The 15,660-nt window shown below is 32.8% G+C and overlaps 1 protein-coding gene and 1 long non-coding RNA gene across 4 annotated transcripts in view; one reads left to right on the top strand and one right to left on the bottom strand.

The window, feature by feature from the left end:
* Positions 1-8,003, top strand: part of LOC146993355 (uncharacterized) — a 76,559-nt gene extending 68,556 nt beyond the window's left edge. For both annotated transcript variants that reach the window (XR_015038356.1, XR_015038355.1), the window contains one exon: positions 134-8,003. This is a non-coding gene — a long non-coding RNA (uncharacterized LOC146993355). The remainder of the gene's footprint in view (positions 1-133) is intronic.
* Positions 8,004-9,084: 1,081 nt separating this feature from the next.
* The window catches only part of LOC118198566 (bestrophin-2a-like), a 52,430-nt gene continuing 45,854 nt past the window's right edge, over positions 9,085-15,660 (bottom strand). For both annotated transcript variants that reach the window (XM_035370265.2, XM_035370264.2), the window contains exon 10: positions 9,085-11,487. In XM_035370265.2, the coding sequence (XP_035226156.2) occupies positions 10,758-11,487 (730 nt within the window). In that variant the 3' untranslated portion in view covers positions 9,085-10,757. The remainder of the gene's footprint in view (positions 11,488-15,660) is intronic.

The raw sequence follows: 15,660 nt of genomic DNA on the forward strand, positions 1-15,660 counted from the left end.
GTGAAACTATAACTTATGTTCTCTCATTTGTGTGACTACGATGAAGCTTACAAGGTCTATTTGAAAAAAGATTGTATATAATGATTGTAAGTAAAATATTCCTTGCTAAAGTAGCTGACTTTGCTTCTTTCAGAAACCAGACTGGAGGATCAGGAACGGTTGAAGAATCCCCTGCGACTCTGATCAGGAAGCGGCTGAAGGATTTGGCACTGGCTAAAGAACTTCATTGCGGCTTGCTGCTGCTGTTGCGCTGATTCGAAGAAGAAGCTTCATTTATATACTGTTAAGGAGACTGCTTGCCTAGTTCTTTCCGTTCAAACTGTACATACTTCGGACGCTGTTGTGTAGTTCAAATACCAAGGAGTTATTCGCCGCTTAGGGGATGATATCCGCCAAAAGCTGAGTGTGATTGAGTGGTAGATGATATTCGAGATCACATAACACTGAAGAATTGTTTTGTTTTTTTATTTTATGAAAAGGGAGATACTGCTTGAAAATGTCATAGTGAATTACTGCTGTATATATTACATGATCTGAGACTCCACAGTGTTGTGGGCAATGATATGATAATGAAAGTAGCATGAAAAGGAGGAAAATGGAACATAAGCTCGTATTTTGCAAGAATACTCAGGAATTCTTTACATATCTTTTTCTATTCGCTACACATTTTTTCTCCAACGGTCACACACATTTCTAGCTAGGTAATTTTCGGGAAAGGCGAAACTGATGGATAATTTAGTCATCTTATGAAAATGAAAGCTGTCCATAGGCGAACGATTTTAAATTCGCGAGAAAGAAGAAGCTCTTGTTTTAGTTTTGAAGAACTCTCAAATTGACAGATCCGAGGGTCTCCCACCCTCATCTCCAATTGTCAACCTCTGAAGATTTTTCGGCTCTATTTCGCCGCAAATACATTACTTTACAACATTTACTTACAAGATAGTTCACTTTATTTTCTGCATTTGTAAAACTCTGGGAAATTCTGATTAATCGCTGACATAACGCTGAAACTACTTTATGAAAACAGATGGAAGGAGATAGCTGAAATTGTTAAAAATAGTGATCACGTATTTAAGAATATAACATGAGCCTTAGAAGAATTGAGGGTCACTGAGACTGTAGAGACATTAGATTAATTGGAAAAGCCGATGAAAAATTAGCAACCGCCTTCGCCGGGAATTTAACCACGGACCTCTAAAATACCTGCTCAGTGTGCTGACCACTATACCACGAAGGCATGCTAGGAAGGCGGGAGAAATACCTTATATACTCCCCCATTTAAAGGGCGACTGGGGTTTTTACGGGACTCTATCGCCAAATCCTGGGTGTGGAGAATCCTTTAAGTTCGGGCGCCACTTAGAGACATTAGGTTAATTAGAAAAGCCAGAGAGATGAAAAATTAGCAACTGCCTTCGCCGAGAATCGAAGCACGGACCTCTGGAATACCGGCACAGCGTGCAGAACCACTACACCACGAAGGCACGCTAGGAAAATGGGATAAATACCTTATAAGACAACTAAGCTATTAAATAGGATCAAAATATTAAAACATTCTCTGTGCCTTTTGATTCGTACAGTATTTTTATTTCTCTCAACAAAAGTAATAAGTCAATTCAAAAGGAAGACATATAATTAAACATTACCGTGAAATTTATAAATGCAACCGTATCCTTTGTTGAACAATTTCGGAAAAATGGATAAAGAAAGCTAAAGAAAGGAACAAGGGAACTGAGTATATTTTTAGTGGGTGTTATTCACTTCAGTGACACCAGTTGTAGAAGTGTAAAATGGTACTTTTCTTATGAAAGCAGAGATGAGTCTATTTAAAAATAAATCAACTATGAGTAAACTTTTTCTGTGTTGTAATAAACATAGCTTCTATATCCATAAAAGATAGATTTAACAATTAAGTCATTCTTCTGATGTCAACTGGGACATTAAGAATTTGCCTAAATATAAGGAAGATCTGTACAGCGGTTCTAAATAGCTTGCAGGTGCTCTAAATTAGTATTTCTCAATCTGCGATACGCGAACCACTATCGGTATGTGACATGGCCTCAGACGGTACGCCGAAAAAAGATGTAATGGTGGACATTGATAGACAGACTAATCATAAGAGAAATGATAAAAATTTGTTGTAACAACTGGCATTTCCAATTTTATTTCATTCTAAAAAATAAAAATAATTAAACTGAATCAGAAATAATTTTAATTTAGAAAGTATGGTGTATTTTGCATTGAGAATACGGCAAAGCACACTAGAGCTATCTGCCTAAGGGAAGGGATGCCTTCGTGGAGGACTTTCTAAGGGAAACTGGCTCGTATACACGTTACACATGGGGAAAACCACGAAAACGCCCATGCAGCCAGCCTGTTCGCGGGATTCGAACCTCAGACCGAACTACCAGCGTTCAGCGATTTTACCGCTCGGTCGCTGGTGGACCCTTAATTGAGAAAGATGCGAATGCTTTAAATTCATATTAGATATATATATATTTCTGCAAGGCCAGTACCTGTCGAGAGGGACCGCCGGCCGCCACCTGACATTAATAGGTGCATTTTAATAATCCTTAAACAAAGCGAGCAGGGAGCTAATAACTATTTTCATTATAAAAACAGAAAGGAAAAAATTATTTTCTTATAATAATAGGTATTAAAACGTTTTTAATAGTCATAAGTTATCCATCTGAACATTTATTCTAACTCCCATTATTCGATCATCTCCCCTCAGATCATCATGAGCACAATATCAAGACGGTTTCTTCTACCAACGTTTCGAATGCCCCTTCTCTAAATCAACAAGGGACTAAACAAGAGCAGGTTATTACTACAGAACCATTAGTTAATCACTGTAATGAAAATATAAATGAAAACCAAACAAGAAACTCTGAGGGAAAAAAAAAAAGACACAGCTTATATAAATAACATCTACAATAAATGTATGTAGTTATTGATGACTAAAAGAAGAAATAAGAAATACATTCCGAATGATATAGTTGAAGAAATGCAAACCCAGCTGGACATTCTAAAAAATATTAATACTGAAATTTTATGCTCATGTCATCCATAATATATCATCACAAGAAAATAGTAATACAGGCCAACCTTCATAACCCCAATGCTTCGAAATATTCATTATACGCTTATTCTCCATTCACGTTGCTGCAATAGTAATAATAGCTCTGAAATTTCGCTATATATTGACAAAATCAAAAACTCTCCCCCCAAAAATCGACAGCAGTTGCCTACATTCCTTATCTTGCCAAAGAAAAACAGCGAAACTCTAAATTTCAAAAAGAACTCGAAAAATATTCCCTGATCTCCAACTTAAGAGTTCAGTCAGTAATATTTCAAAACTAATGAAAGGAATAAAGGTTGTGTTATGCAAATAGAGGACAAAGAAAATTCAAATAACTCTAGAAAGCAATGAAAACATAAAGAACAAAATTAAAATTCCATCAAAAAGAACGCCAAATCGCGTAATACACAATATTGCCCCGAAACTTCGCCAGTAGACGATCTAAATATTATTTCACAAAATACTCTCATAAAAAAACGGGAAGTTAAAACATTCTTCAGGCTTAAAAACAAGATAAAGTAGTCAAGTAAAGACTTAAAAACAAGATAAAGTAGTCAAGTAAAGACTTAAAAACAAGATAAAGTAGTCAAGTAAAGACTTAAAAATAAGATAAAGTAGTCAGGTAAAGACTTATAAACAAGATAAAGTAGTTTAATGTACACCAGCTGCATTCAAGATTATAATAAACCAAGGACAATTCTTCCAAGGATATGATACCATTAAATTACTGAATTCTTAGGTGTGAGATATTTAGGATTCTATATATTTATTGCAGGTGTTTCCGTAGATAATAAGACGTTGCTGTATATGTCAAGTCTTCGAACATATAGTAGTAGTAGCAGTAACGGAGGACGTGGGCACCATCCTTCTACCATTACGGTTAATCGGTTCTGCCCACGTCCGCCCTTGTCTAGTATAATAATTCTAAAATTTTACATTGCCATATATTATGGCTGATTTACAAATAAAGTTTATACAATAATTGTATTCACATTATTAACATAACTTATTACATAAATTTTGATTGGAGAATTTTCTCTAATGAATGTCTTTCTTTTGTAATTTTTCTTTATTTTAAATAGTCTATTTCGCTATCGTGAAGTTTCTCTTTTGTTATTTGTACCATTTCAACTAGAATGTTGTCTATGTCCTCTTGCAAAATTCCTTTCATTTTGCTGCAGTTCTTTCATGAGTTTCTCAGTTTCAAGGTTTCTGTTGTATTCCTCATATTATACCTTATATAGTGTGCTAATGTCTTCCAGAATAGTAAGTTTTATTTCAAAAGTTTTTCATCTCTTCCTTTTGTATGTCACTGAATCCTATGTGTCTTTGATCACACCGAATCAACATGGGTATTCTTTCTTGTAACTTGATTTTCAAGCTGATAATATCTTTATGACAATTTAACTACCAATGCGTCATGCCTTCATAATCGCGAAAAGTCAGTATTTATTTATCGTAATTTGAATGCATGTACATTTTAAATATAATATATATGATAGATACTTTTTGCTAGAAATTAATCACTTTTTCCAATTATGAGCACTGATGTTATTTTTTATAACTTGTTATATGAAATTATATTACTTGATATAAATCTGTGCCCAATTTTGTTCGGATGTCCTTTATTTTTGTGATTTTTTGCACTGTGTATTTTTGTTTTACTAAGAATTTACCAAAAGCTTGAATATTTGTTGTTGGCATTTTAATGTGAAAATCTTTAGTGAGTGGGCAGTTAGTAAGGTAATGTTCAGGTGTTCCCAGCTGGCCACAAATACAGGTACTCGTGTACTTCGAACATATAGCAAGAAACTGTAAACACATACCATACTGTACTTTTTGCAGTGACCCATATCATATCAAAGTTTGCAAAACAGACAGCTACCTATGCACAGATTGTAAACTTTATAAGGACCCTAATACCTATAATATCAATATATAGCATGCAGCATATGCCCCAAATTGCCCCTCATATCCCAGACAGCTTCAAAAAAAAAAAAAAAATCAGAGAAAGAACAGAGTACGAAGAATCCGAATAAATCTCTACTAACAAGAAATAAAACTTATTACAGTTCCCCAAAGAAAAAATCAAAGTAAATCTTCTCTTGTACATAACAGGACAGGAAAATTATATATTATGCTCAAAATATCTTGCTCTGTATTAATAAAAATAATGCAAATAAATATCCAAAATGCTCAAGCAGCAACCTCAACCAGGCACAAGAAAACTGGTGCAGGAAACAGCACCAATTTCATCTTACTTCAAGAATCTTACTCTATTTACAGACAAGTGAGTATAATCTCAAATGCATGGAACTGCGTAATATTCTAATATTAAACTACAATCAGTAACATTTGGACTCCCATCATCATGTTTCTCAACAAAGATTTGTACTCACAATATTATATAATAATAAAGAACTACTAATAAAGAACTGGTCGACATCTAACCACTAGCATGTGAATATGGAATCAATGGGTTGATGATGGTCATATTGAACGGCATTCAGGATCTCAACGCCATCCCATTACTAACGCCAGAGAGGATAGACACATTGTGAGGTCAGCCCTGAAAAACCGTACTACCACATCACGGACCATTAGTCAGGAAATGGGAATGTTTCCAGCACGCCCAGTATCAGCTCTTAAGGTGCATCGACGTTTGCAGCAGCGGGAATTATCAGCAGGGTGAATTCTGCTTCCCTTGACAATGCAGCATAGAGAGAGAGATGGCGACGCTAGTGCGGCAAAACGACAAAGCTGGGAACAGGAGTGGCACAATGTCGGCTTATCAAACGAGTGCCGGTTCTACGTGCAGTATTCTGATGGCCGTATACGTAGCTGGAGTGTCCGAGGAGACCGCACGTCGCCTGATTGCATTCGATATCGGCATAGGGGCCCTGCACCTGGTGTGATGGTTTGGGCAGCCATTAGGCACACACCTCTAGTATCTATCGACAGTAATTTGAACACTTCGACCGGCGATATCACGGAACGATAATCTACACTTTCGATAAGCAATGATTGTAATCATATGACACTATTATGATTACAAAATGGCTACAAAATTACAATTAGGCTACAAAATGGAATTTGAGATGGTATGAAAGAAATCAGTTTTAAATAGATTTTTGTAAATTAACAATATTGCATTTTAAGCAAAGTTCCTCGACAACTTTATTTAAAATATAACATCTGTGTGAGTTAATGAAAAAAAAAACAATTTGTTTTATAAATTTAATAATTACATGAGCATGCTTTTAAAATTAGGGTGATGCATATTGTACGTACCAAATTTTAACAGCAGAAAGACGGTGAGTTCTTGTAATAACTTTGATGGTAAAATAACAGTGCACACAAAGGAATTTAATGCAGTACATAATACAGATATTACAAACATCAGTGATCCTTGAAATTGGTGTTCTCTCAAATGCCCTTCTTCTGCTTGGATAATTCCAGATAATGACGCATCTCAACACATTCTGTGAAAACAGCATGTACTTCAACGACCCATGGAAATCTTCAATTCGTTAATCGAGCGTAAACAATGTGTAGGCTCTCTTCTTCAGCTAAATTCAAAAGTAATGTGGTGTGTCAAATCTGGGATTAAAGCAGTTCTTTACTCTTACCATTAATTTAATTGAGACCCTTAATTGTTCTTTACTCTTACCATATGTATCATAATAACTAATGTAATATGTAATGTAATCGTAATAGTGTCATATGTATCATAATATATAATACAATATGTAATGTAATTGCAATAGTGTCATATGCATCATAATATATAATGTAATCGTAATAGTGTCATATGTATCATAATATATATAATGTAATATATAATGTAATCATAATAGTGTCATATGTATCATAATATATAATGTAATATGTAATGTAATAGTGTCATATGTATCATAATATGTAATGTAGTATGTACTGATTAATAAGCAACATGACACACAATGCAAAGCCCAACTGAAACAATGTGAATGCAAACTTTATAATAGTATTATGCATAACGATGTAAGCAGTGTATCGACTAACGGGTACAATTGGCATGGTCCAGATGACAATTGAATATGCATCCAGTGTATAAAGCCTACCATGTGTATAATTTATCCTGTATAATGCAATACCTGTGTATAACTAATTTCCTGTGAATAATTTAACCCGTATCGTGCTTATAACCCCCTATTCCGCATAATGTTCCTATGTATCATTAATTTCCCCGTATATAATGTAATGCGTACCCAGTGTATAATGATAAAATAATGCGTATCCCGTGTCTAATGCGAATCCTGTGCAAAATAACCCTTTTATAATGTACCAATACAGGGTTTATTAGGAAAGAATTTTAATGAAATAAGTTGATGTGAAGTTAATGTAATGTTAGAGTAAGGTATTAATTTGATATGTAGTATATAATGCAATGTGTAAATCATGTTATCGTAATATATAATGTAATACGAAATGTAAGATAAAGGTGGACGTGGTGCTGTACTGATTAACCCAAATAGTAAAGGGACAGAGCCCACGTCCTCCGTCGCTTATCGCTTACCATTACACAGTCCTTTTGGAACCAAATTGAATCCACTAGCTATCGTACTCGCGCATCAGGCGAACTTCGCTGTTCCAAGCACTTGATGTGTGGTAATATCCATCGAGCGCCTGTCGCAATTGCATCCAGTCAACGAACGATACGTGGTATACTAATGGCCTGTCTCAAAGTAGATACAAAATGTAGTATTACAAAATGTAAATACAAAATGTAGGTATGCCAGACATATGTTTAGTTTTCCTTCTTTTAAGAACAGTTAACACATTTAAAAATTACTCTTGTGAAAAACATTCTCGCCCGCATGGGTATTTTACGTATAGAACTGAGATAAAATTTAGTGTTTTAAATAAAGCATAAGATAAGCGATCTATTGCATGTATATTTTCTTGTTACTCATGTGGAAAACTTTCTCAATTCTATAAAGATGAAACGTTCTTAAAGTGCTAATCCCGAATGAATTCTCTTTTCAGCATTTAGAACATCTACTTAACGAAAAAGAAACTGGTATTTTGGAAAAACGCTTAGATTTGCTCTTCTGGTTAAAATTCACAGTTTGAAAACTATGGAACATTATTTATAAACTTTTATATGTTGTTTACAAACATACTGCTTATTTGTAAACATCGAGGTGATTCTGGAGTATTATGAAAAAGCAAGACACCTTCAGAAAAACTGGCTTCCCTTTCAGATGCAGCTACCGAAGAAACAGATTTATCTACAACCGACTTTTCTTTCAAAATTGGCAGGTAAAAGTGAAGTAACTCAACTTTTTCTCTTGCTCATGCTCAAAAATACTAGTAGGATATAAATAGCTCAAAACATTCCCCAAGACCCATGTGTCACATATATACGCAATAGTTAGTTAATATTTTTTGTTTATTTTAATAAATTTATGACAATAAATGAAAATGTCCACATTTAAAAAAAAGGCATAGTCTTCAGTTTCTTATAAAATGCAATAATTCTGAAATTATGCACAGGCAACAACTAAAATAGGTATAATTTAGTTAAGTTAGTCCAGCATGTAATAACGTAACACTGGGTTTATTTGTCCTCCTGGAACTAAAACAGTGGCTGCGGTACACATATGTCCTGTTTGGCTGAAAAAATTAAATGACATTTCTCTACACAAAATGCTTTTCTGAAGTATTCTTATTTTCAAGGATTTTAATGCGAGTGGAAGAAACCTAACAGCATTAGTGAGACAGTCACACAAGAATTCATCGTAATCCTAGTTTCGTTTCATACTGTTTTAATATGTACTACTTCAGTGCATACAGACAATATAAGCATATAAAATCATGCGTATTTTGTATCTGTTAACTGTCAGTACACGATTAGTTTATATAATGAGCATGTAGAAGGAATGTAGAGACAACAGCCACTTAAATAAATAGCAAAGCTCTAGAAGGAATAAAATTCTGAAAAGCTTATTAAAACACAACTATACGAAGGACAAATACTTTTATTACAAAACAGACATGGGAAGTAACAAGCAGCTCCTGTGACAAACTAACATATTCTTACAATTAGAAGATTACACACATTATGGAATGCATCATGCAGAAAATGGTAAGTTTAGTAAAATAGTTACAAGAGAAGAAAATCAATGAATAATGATTTTCTCTTCAATAAATGAAAGCATAATACAAGTGTATATAAAATTAAATTCTAACCTTTCAAATATTGGTAAATAGTTAATAAGTTATGAATTTAGAAAATAAAAAATCCTGGATAGGATGCAAACTTGAAAAATTTAGATAAAAGCTTTCACTGGTAAATTGAACTGACTGTTTAGAAATGACGAATTTAAGCTTTAAAATCTAGAACAATCTAATCTGTATAAATGACAGTGCTACGAAAATATTTTGTAATACTGCATAATACAAAAATACATTTTAAAGTTTACATTTATGCCTTTATATACATGCAATATCTAATGTGACTTTTGATAAAGGCAAACAAAAAATAAAAATTACAGTAGTATATATAAAATATTAATTAGAAAAGATCACATACAATATAATTTTTCAAAATATCCTCACAGTTAAAAAAATAAAATTTCATACAAAAAAGCTCATAGTTAAACATTTTCATCTAGCCTGGAAACACACAGTAGGTTACCAGGTTTTTAAAATCCTGTTAACTAATAACTTAAACACCCACCACCTTTAAAAACATAGTTTTTAACAATATCTCTAGTATACGAAAAAACAAGAAAGGTTCAGATCTATTCTTAAATGCATTGCGCACATAACATATCATAAATAAGAGCAAAAAAAACTAAGTAAATAAAAGCAAAACCTATCTCCTCTTTTAGATATAAAGAAGTATAAACAAATATAACAACTATGAACTTACAAATAACAAAACTTTAAAAATACTTTAATGATAACGAAAAGCTTAATACTCGTATTATTACTCGAAAAATTTCTCGATTAACTATAGCATTTAAAATACCCAAGGGCTTAAAATAATGCAGTTCAAATAAAGTTAATATGTTTGCCTGTTTATTCTAATTTTTAACATGTATATAATAAAAGAGATTAAAATTATATAGAGTCATGGAAGAAATTATTTTCCATCTTAAATTTTTTATTTTCTTTTGCAAATCGTAAAATGAATGCTTATCCATAACATTCACGATTCATATTACATAAGTAAATTGAATTTTGAATTTTAGCTGTTGCAGGAAATGGAAAATGCAGAGAAGTAGCTCTTAAACCGGATGGTAAGGACTAAATCATAACTAAATTTTGCTACACAATAGACAATAGAAACACTCTTGGGGGGGGGACTCAAAACAGCCTTCTAGTTATGTTTTTAAACTACATTAATTTAATGTAAATTAAAATAAGTAGGCTATTAAAATTTATCATAAATAAATTTAAACAGATTAATTACATTAATAACCATCCAATTAAGAAGAATAATTTGTCTCGTAAACTAGACTGTTAAATTACGTCATAAAATGAATTGGTATAATACGAAGAAAACGATGTACCTTCTTTACACCTATTTGCTTGAACTATCAGAAAACTAATTTTTTTAAGTTAGCCAACTTATATTATAATAAATACAACAAAAGATATTAATTACATCAACATAACATGTATGCAATTAAACATCATTTTTTAGAAGACCAGAATAGCTGTTTGTGCTTTGGCTATCAGAAGAAGTTATAAGATTTTCCTGGGAAGAGTTAGATTCAAATGATGTGAAATTCTGGCCACAAGTTTCATTTATTGGCGAACTCTGCATAGGATCATTGACAGGAGATGGACCTCTCGAACTCCCTGAAGAGCTTTCTTCTTCAACAACAGATAAATCAGGTATTTTGATCGTACAATATTCCGATGATTTATCTTGGAAAACCACTGGTGGCTCACTTGGTATCAATGATTCCCCTTCGTCAGAAACCTTTTCTGCTTCAGACTGTGACAACAAAGGCAAATCAAGAATAACCTTGTCTTCATTAGCTGCTAGTGGAGAAGGTTCTGTACAAGATTTTCTACGAAAACATGGAGATTTTAAAATAAAAGGAGCAGTGACTGAGTTGTGCGCATCTTTCATGGAATCTATGCTGTGCGATAGATCTCGGCTTGAACCCAATATCATGTTGACAAACCTGGATCCTGGAAAATCTGGTAGCCTATGTCTAGACAGGGAGGTATTATCTGCATCAATGCTGCATGTACTCGTTCTTCTTGTAGGAGTTTCTCCTGGGAAATGATGATGTCCAGTGTGATCAAATGATGGACTTCTTGGTGGACTACAGTAATTATTTTCATCCTTATCTTCTTCCATGATCGTCTCCATCGTTATAAATTCAGACTCCTCTAGATTAACACTAAAAATATGCAAATCATGAGAATGCTAGTCTGTATTAAAAGAAATTGATATTGTTTAAAATCGCTTTCAGGCGAACTTCACATAAAATAATGAGCATGAGTGCAAAACTCAGAAATGGTAAACAAATGTTTAATGCAAGCAAATTTAGTGTCAGATAATTCAAAATTAACTGTACTTTTCAATTAGCTGCCAAAAATTGAAAGTGGGTTTTTAAATCGTTTATACTGTAAATCGTTTATTTTGTATAGTTGTTCATTTCCGTAAATATTTAAATCCATTCGATTGCACTGTTTTTGTGTATTGTTTATTTGTTTAACTTTTATATCTAGGCTAACAATTTTAGGGTTTATTTTTGTGTTATTAAACTGTGATCATATGTTTGTATACAAGTGCTTATTTCTTGCAGAGTTTGTAGATATTTAATTTTGAATCTAACAATGTTTAAATTGTTAAAATAGCTAAACTAGAACGCTAAATACGAGTGAAAACGCTCCTGGCCGGCTCTGATGTCTTTTCTTGAAGTTTTGAATAGATGCATTTTCGAAGCTCTAGGAGCAATTTTTTCCGACAATTCTAACAGCCCGTGCGACACCTCATAAATACAGCCCGAAATGAGTCAGGTGTTAATCAGTTCTGAGAACTTCAAAGAGATGACTGTTCAAAGTTTTAGTTGAATTTCGTCATTTCGGTAATCTGTATTATTTCTTGTGTCATACTTGCCAACTTATGACATTAGAAAATCAGGAGATTTTTTTAATAAATCAGGAGATTTTTCACAATGTTAAAAAGACTTTTTAAATGATAAAAATATAGTTTTTAATAATGAATTAACTTTAAATAGTTACTAAGTATTAAATGCAAGCAACACAAAAATACCTTAGATATAAAAAAACATTTTTATTTAAAAAAATAAAAATAATAAATAAAAAAAAAGACACTTTAATCAGTTTTCATACAAATGTTATGAATAGTGGCAGATTTTGCTTTCGTTAAGAAAGAAACTTCAGAATTTTGTTCATAGCAATTGCCACGTAGGCCTGCTTTTGCTAATAAAAGTTTTTCTAATGTGTCATCACTAATATTAGATCTAAATTTAGTCCTCATTTCGCAACAACACTGAAAATCCTCTCGCACTCCGCATTACTATGGGGAACTGTCAAGACGGCCAACATAATTCTAGACAGTCCACTATATTTTAAAATTCCATCAGCCCCTTTCAGTTTTCCAATTAAACTCCACTGGGTGTCAATCCTAGCTGATTTTATAACTTCATCCAAGTTTTCTAATTGTAAATTGCAAAATTGCGACTGCAGTATATCAGTAGCAACATCAATATCATCATCTTTCATGACTAAACGAAGTAACACAGGAAATCTGTTCAAAACATACCTTATATCAGAAAAAGATGCATTTGCTAGAGCAGAAACATCACAAACTTTAGCATGCAAAATCACTTCATCGTTGACTGGAAATTTATGTAGTATGTAATCACATACTCACTCGACAGAAGTAACTTCTAACATGAAGATAAAACTTATTTTTGTCTTCTTCTGAAAGTTCTTCCACTACTTTTGTAGTTGCAGCTCCTATTACCAAATCTTCATATTTCTTCTGATTTTCTATTTCACCATAAATCACATCATATATAGAATTACAAGACAAAACACAGACTGGTTTTACAAACTTTGATAAAATGTCTTTAAACAGATCATAAATCATTGATTGTAAAACATAAATTAATGGAATTCTGCTTTGTAGAATTGTGTTAAGAACATCAAATGATGGCAAAATGAATTGTAAAAAAAAAAGCAAAAATCTTTGTTAAGGTCCTAAAAAAACAAATATTCTTTCTTCACAAGATAAACTTACAGTAATCGGAAAATGTTTCGTGTGTTGAGCAATTTTTTTTTTTATTTTGAGAGAAATTTGTATCAGCTTTACACTTATATTTTGCAGTATTATTTTGAGAACTGCCAGTTGAATTGCTGAATGATGCAGAAATTACTTTATTTTTCTCAAACCTATTTTTAACAATTGAAGTAGTAACTACATCTCCATTTACTTTAAGTACTTTATAACTTTCAATAGAGCCTTTTATCTTAACTCTCGAAGCATTTACTTCTTTAAAAAATGCAAGAAGTGGGTTCCATCGATCGAGGATTCTAGATAAGCATTTCTTTAAAGACAGCCAGCGTGTACACACGTTTCAAAATTTTTCTCATTTCAGTATTATGCAGCTGTTAGAACCGTTTCAATTTTTCTTTTCTTTTAGAACTCCTTTCAAGATAATAAATATCAACAATGTGTTCATCCACAATTATTGGTAAAGAAGCTGCCCCCCTTTCTCAGCAGCTAAATTTAAAAGGTGACAGGTGCACCTCATAATCTGCAAATCTGAATTTGCTTTTTTAAGATGCCTGCAACACCAGTCTTCAAGCCTACCATTACTGGTGCATTATCGGCACCAAGTGCTAAGCAATTATCCAGAGGGACTGCATTTTCTTTTAAAGTTTTAATAATTAGCTGTGCTATATTAAAGCCTGTCGAATGTCCTTCTAAAGGGAGGACAGAAAGTAAACTGCACTCAATTTCTTAAGACTCTGGATTAAAAAAAGAAACAACAATTGGATACAGTTTTGAATTGGTATTATTGCTTCCATCCGTAGAGAGAATGGAAATTAAACATGAGCTGTTTTATCGCAATCAATAACTGAAGATTTATTTTTCAAACCCATTTCTTTAACAATTGCACCTGTTTTGGTCCTTGCACTTGAGTATTTCTTAGTGATTTCACTATCGGGAAACATTTTTTCTAAATAAATGTTTTTGTGTACGCACGCACATGTTTAAGAACATCTGCCCTTCCACCATGTGAAATCGAAAAATCGCAATGACAGATGGTACACATTGCAAATTTATTATATTTCCTTGAGGAAATAATGGAAGGAAAGTCAACTGTGTACGATTTTTGAAACGTGCACGAGTATTTCACCTTTCTCGCAGACATAACAAAAGATGATAATTTCTAAAACTATTTCCCGAAGGCACGTGTACTCACACAACTCAGGACAAGATGAACAAAATAACAAAAGAACATCCAAATAACGACCAACGGCTTTGAGCTTGCTTTGTGCTCATTGGCTAATATATGCCAGATGACACGCAGTGGAGCTCGATGCCCCATTGGAAAACTGGAGAACGATGTTTCTGGATACGTATGCTGTCACTCACAAAGCAGAAATTCTCATCTGATTCGAAAGGTTTTATTTTAGATATAATCTAGAGAAATTTCAGTTGCTTTCAGACATCCAAAATCACTTTTTTTTGTTCATATAACGAAGTATTAAGCCAAGTTCCATAAAAATCGTGAGAAATATTAAGAATAAGAAAAAGTCGGGAGAAATATATTGTAAATCGGGTTGGCGGGAGAGCAGTCGAAAATCGGGAGAGTTGGCAACTCTGCTTGTGTGCTAAAGATGAGCTGCCTAATACCCCCATTTTCGTTAAGTTAGTATTTACAGCTATTTATTTTTCTATGTCTCAATAATTAGAACAAGTTATAAATACTATCTTTCTCATCTGGAATGATTAGTCTTATTCAGGGAGCTGTAAACCCGCACCAATATTTGATTACAATTTTGAACAATTAAAAACTTACGCGATGTCATACGAATGATTACCGACACCGATATTTACAGAAATGAATGCGAAAACTGCAATAGTTTTCTTTAATTGTGTTTAATTATTTTTATGTTTTAATTGTTTCAGGGGAAAATGCAGAGAAAATCTTATGAGGTTTCTAACAAATTCTGATTACAAATGAAATTCACCGATAATTAATTCATGTATTAAATTTAAAAGGGATTACAGAGGAAATTTATATATTACATTTATTTTAATTCTTAAAAAATGCGATTCAAAAATACTGTAATTTAAATACAAACGAGAAAATATTTTCAAACAGTAATGGCAGAATTTTATGGAATTTTTATAGGCATTAGTATATGTCTTAATATATTTAGCGTAATTTAACAGCTAAATTTATTGGACGATTTCTAAATAGTCAGAAATATTAGATTAATATCATTTCCAGACTTCTTGTCATTTTTTCAAGAGTAAACGAACTGTTCTACATTATCTATTAAGTTGCTTTATACAAAATATATTTGCT

Source organism: Stegodyphus dumicola, chromosome X1 (assembly GCF_044657685.1).
Source record: "Stegodyphus dumicola isolate Sdum_Otavi_A_Nest chromosome X1, ASM4465768v1".
Taxonomy (NCBI): domain Eukaryota; kingdom Metazoa; phylum Arthropoda; class Arachnida; order Araneae; family Eresidae; genus Stegodyphus; species Stegodyphus dumicola.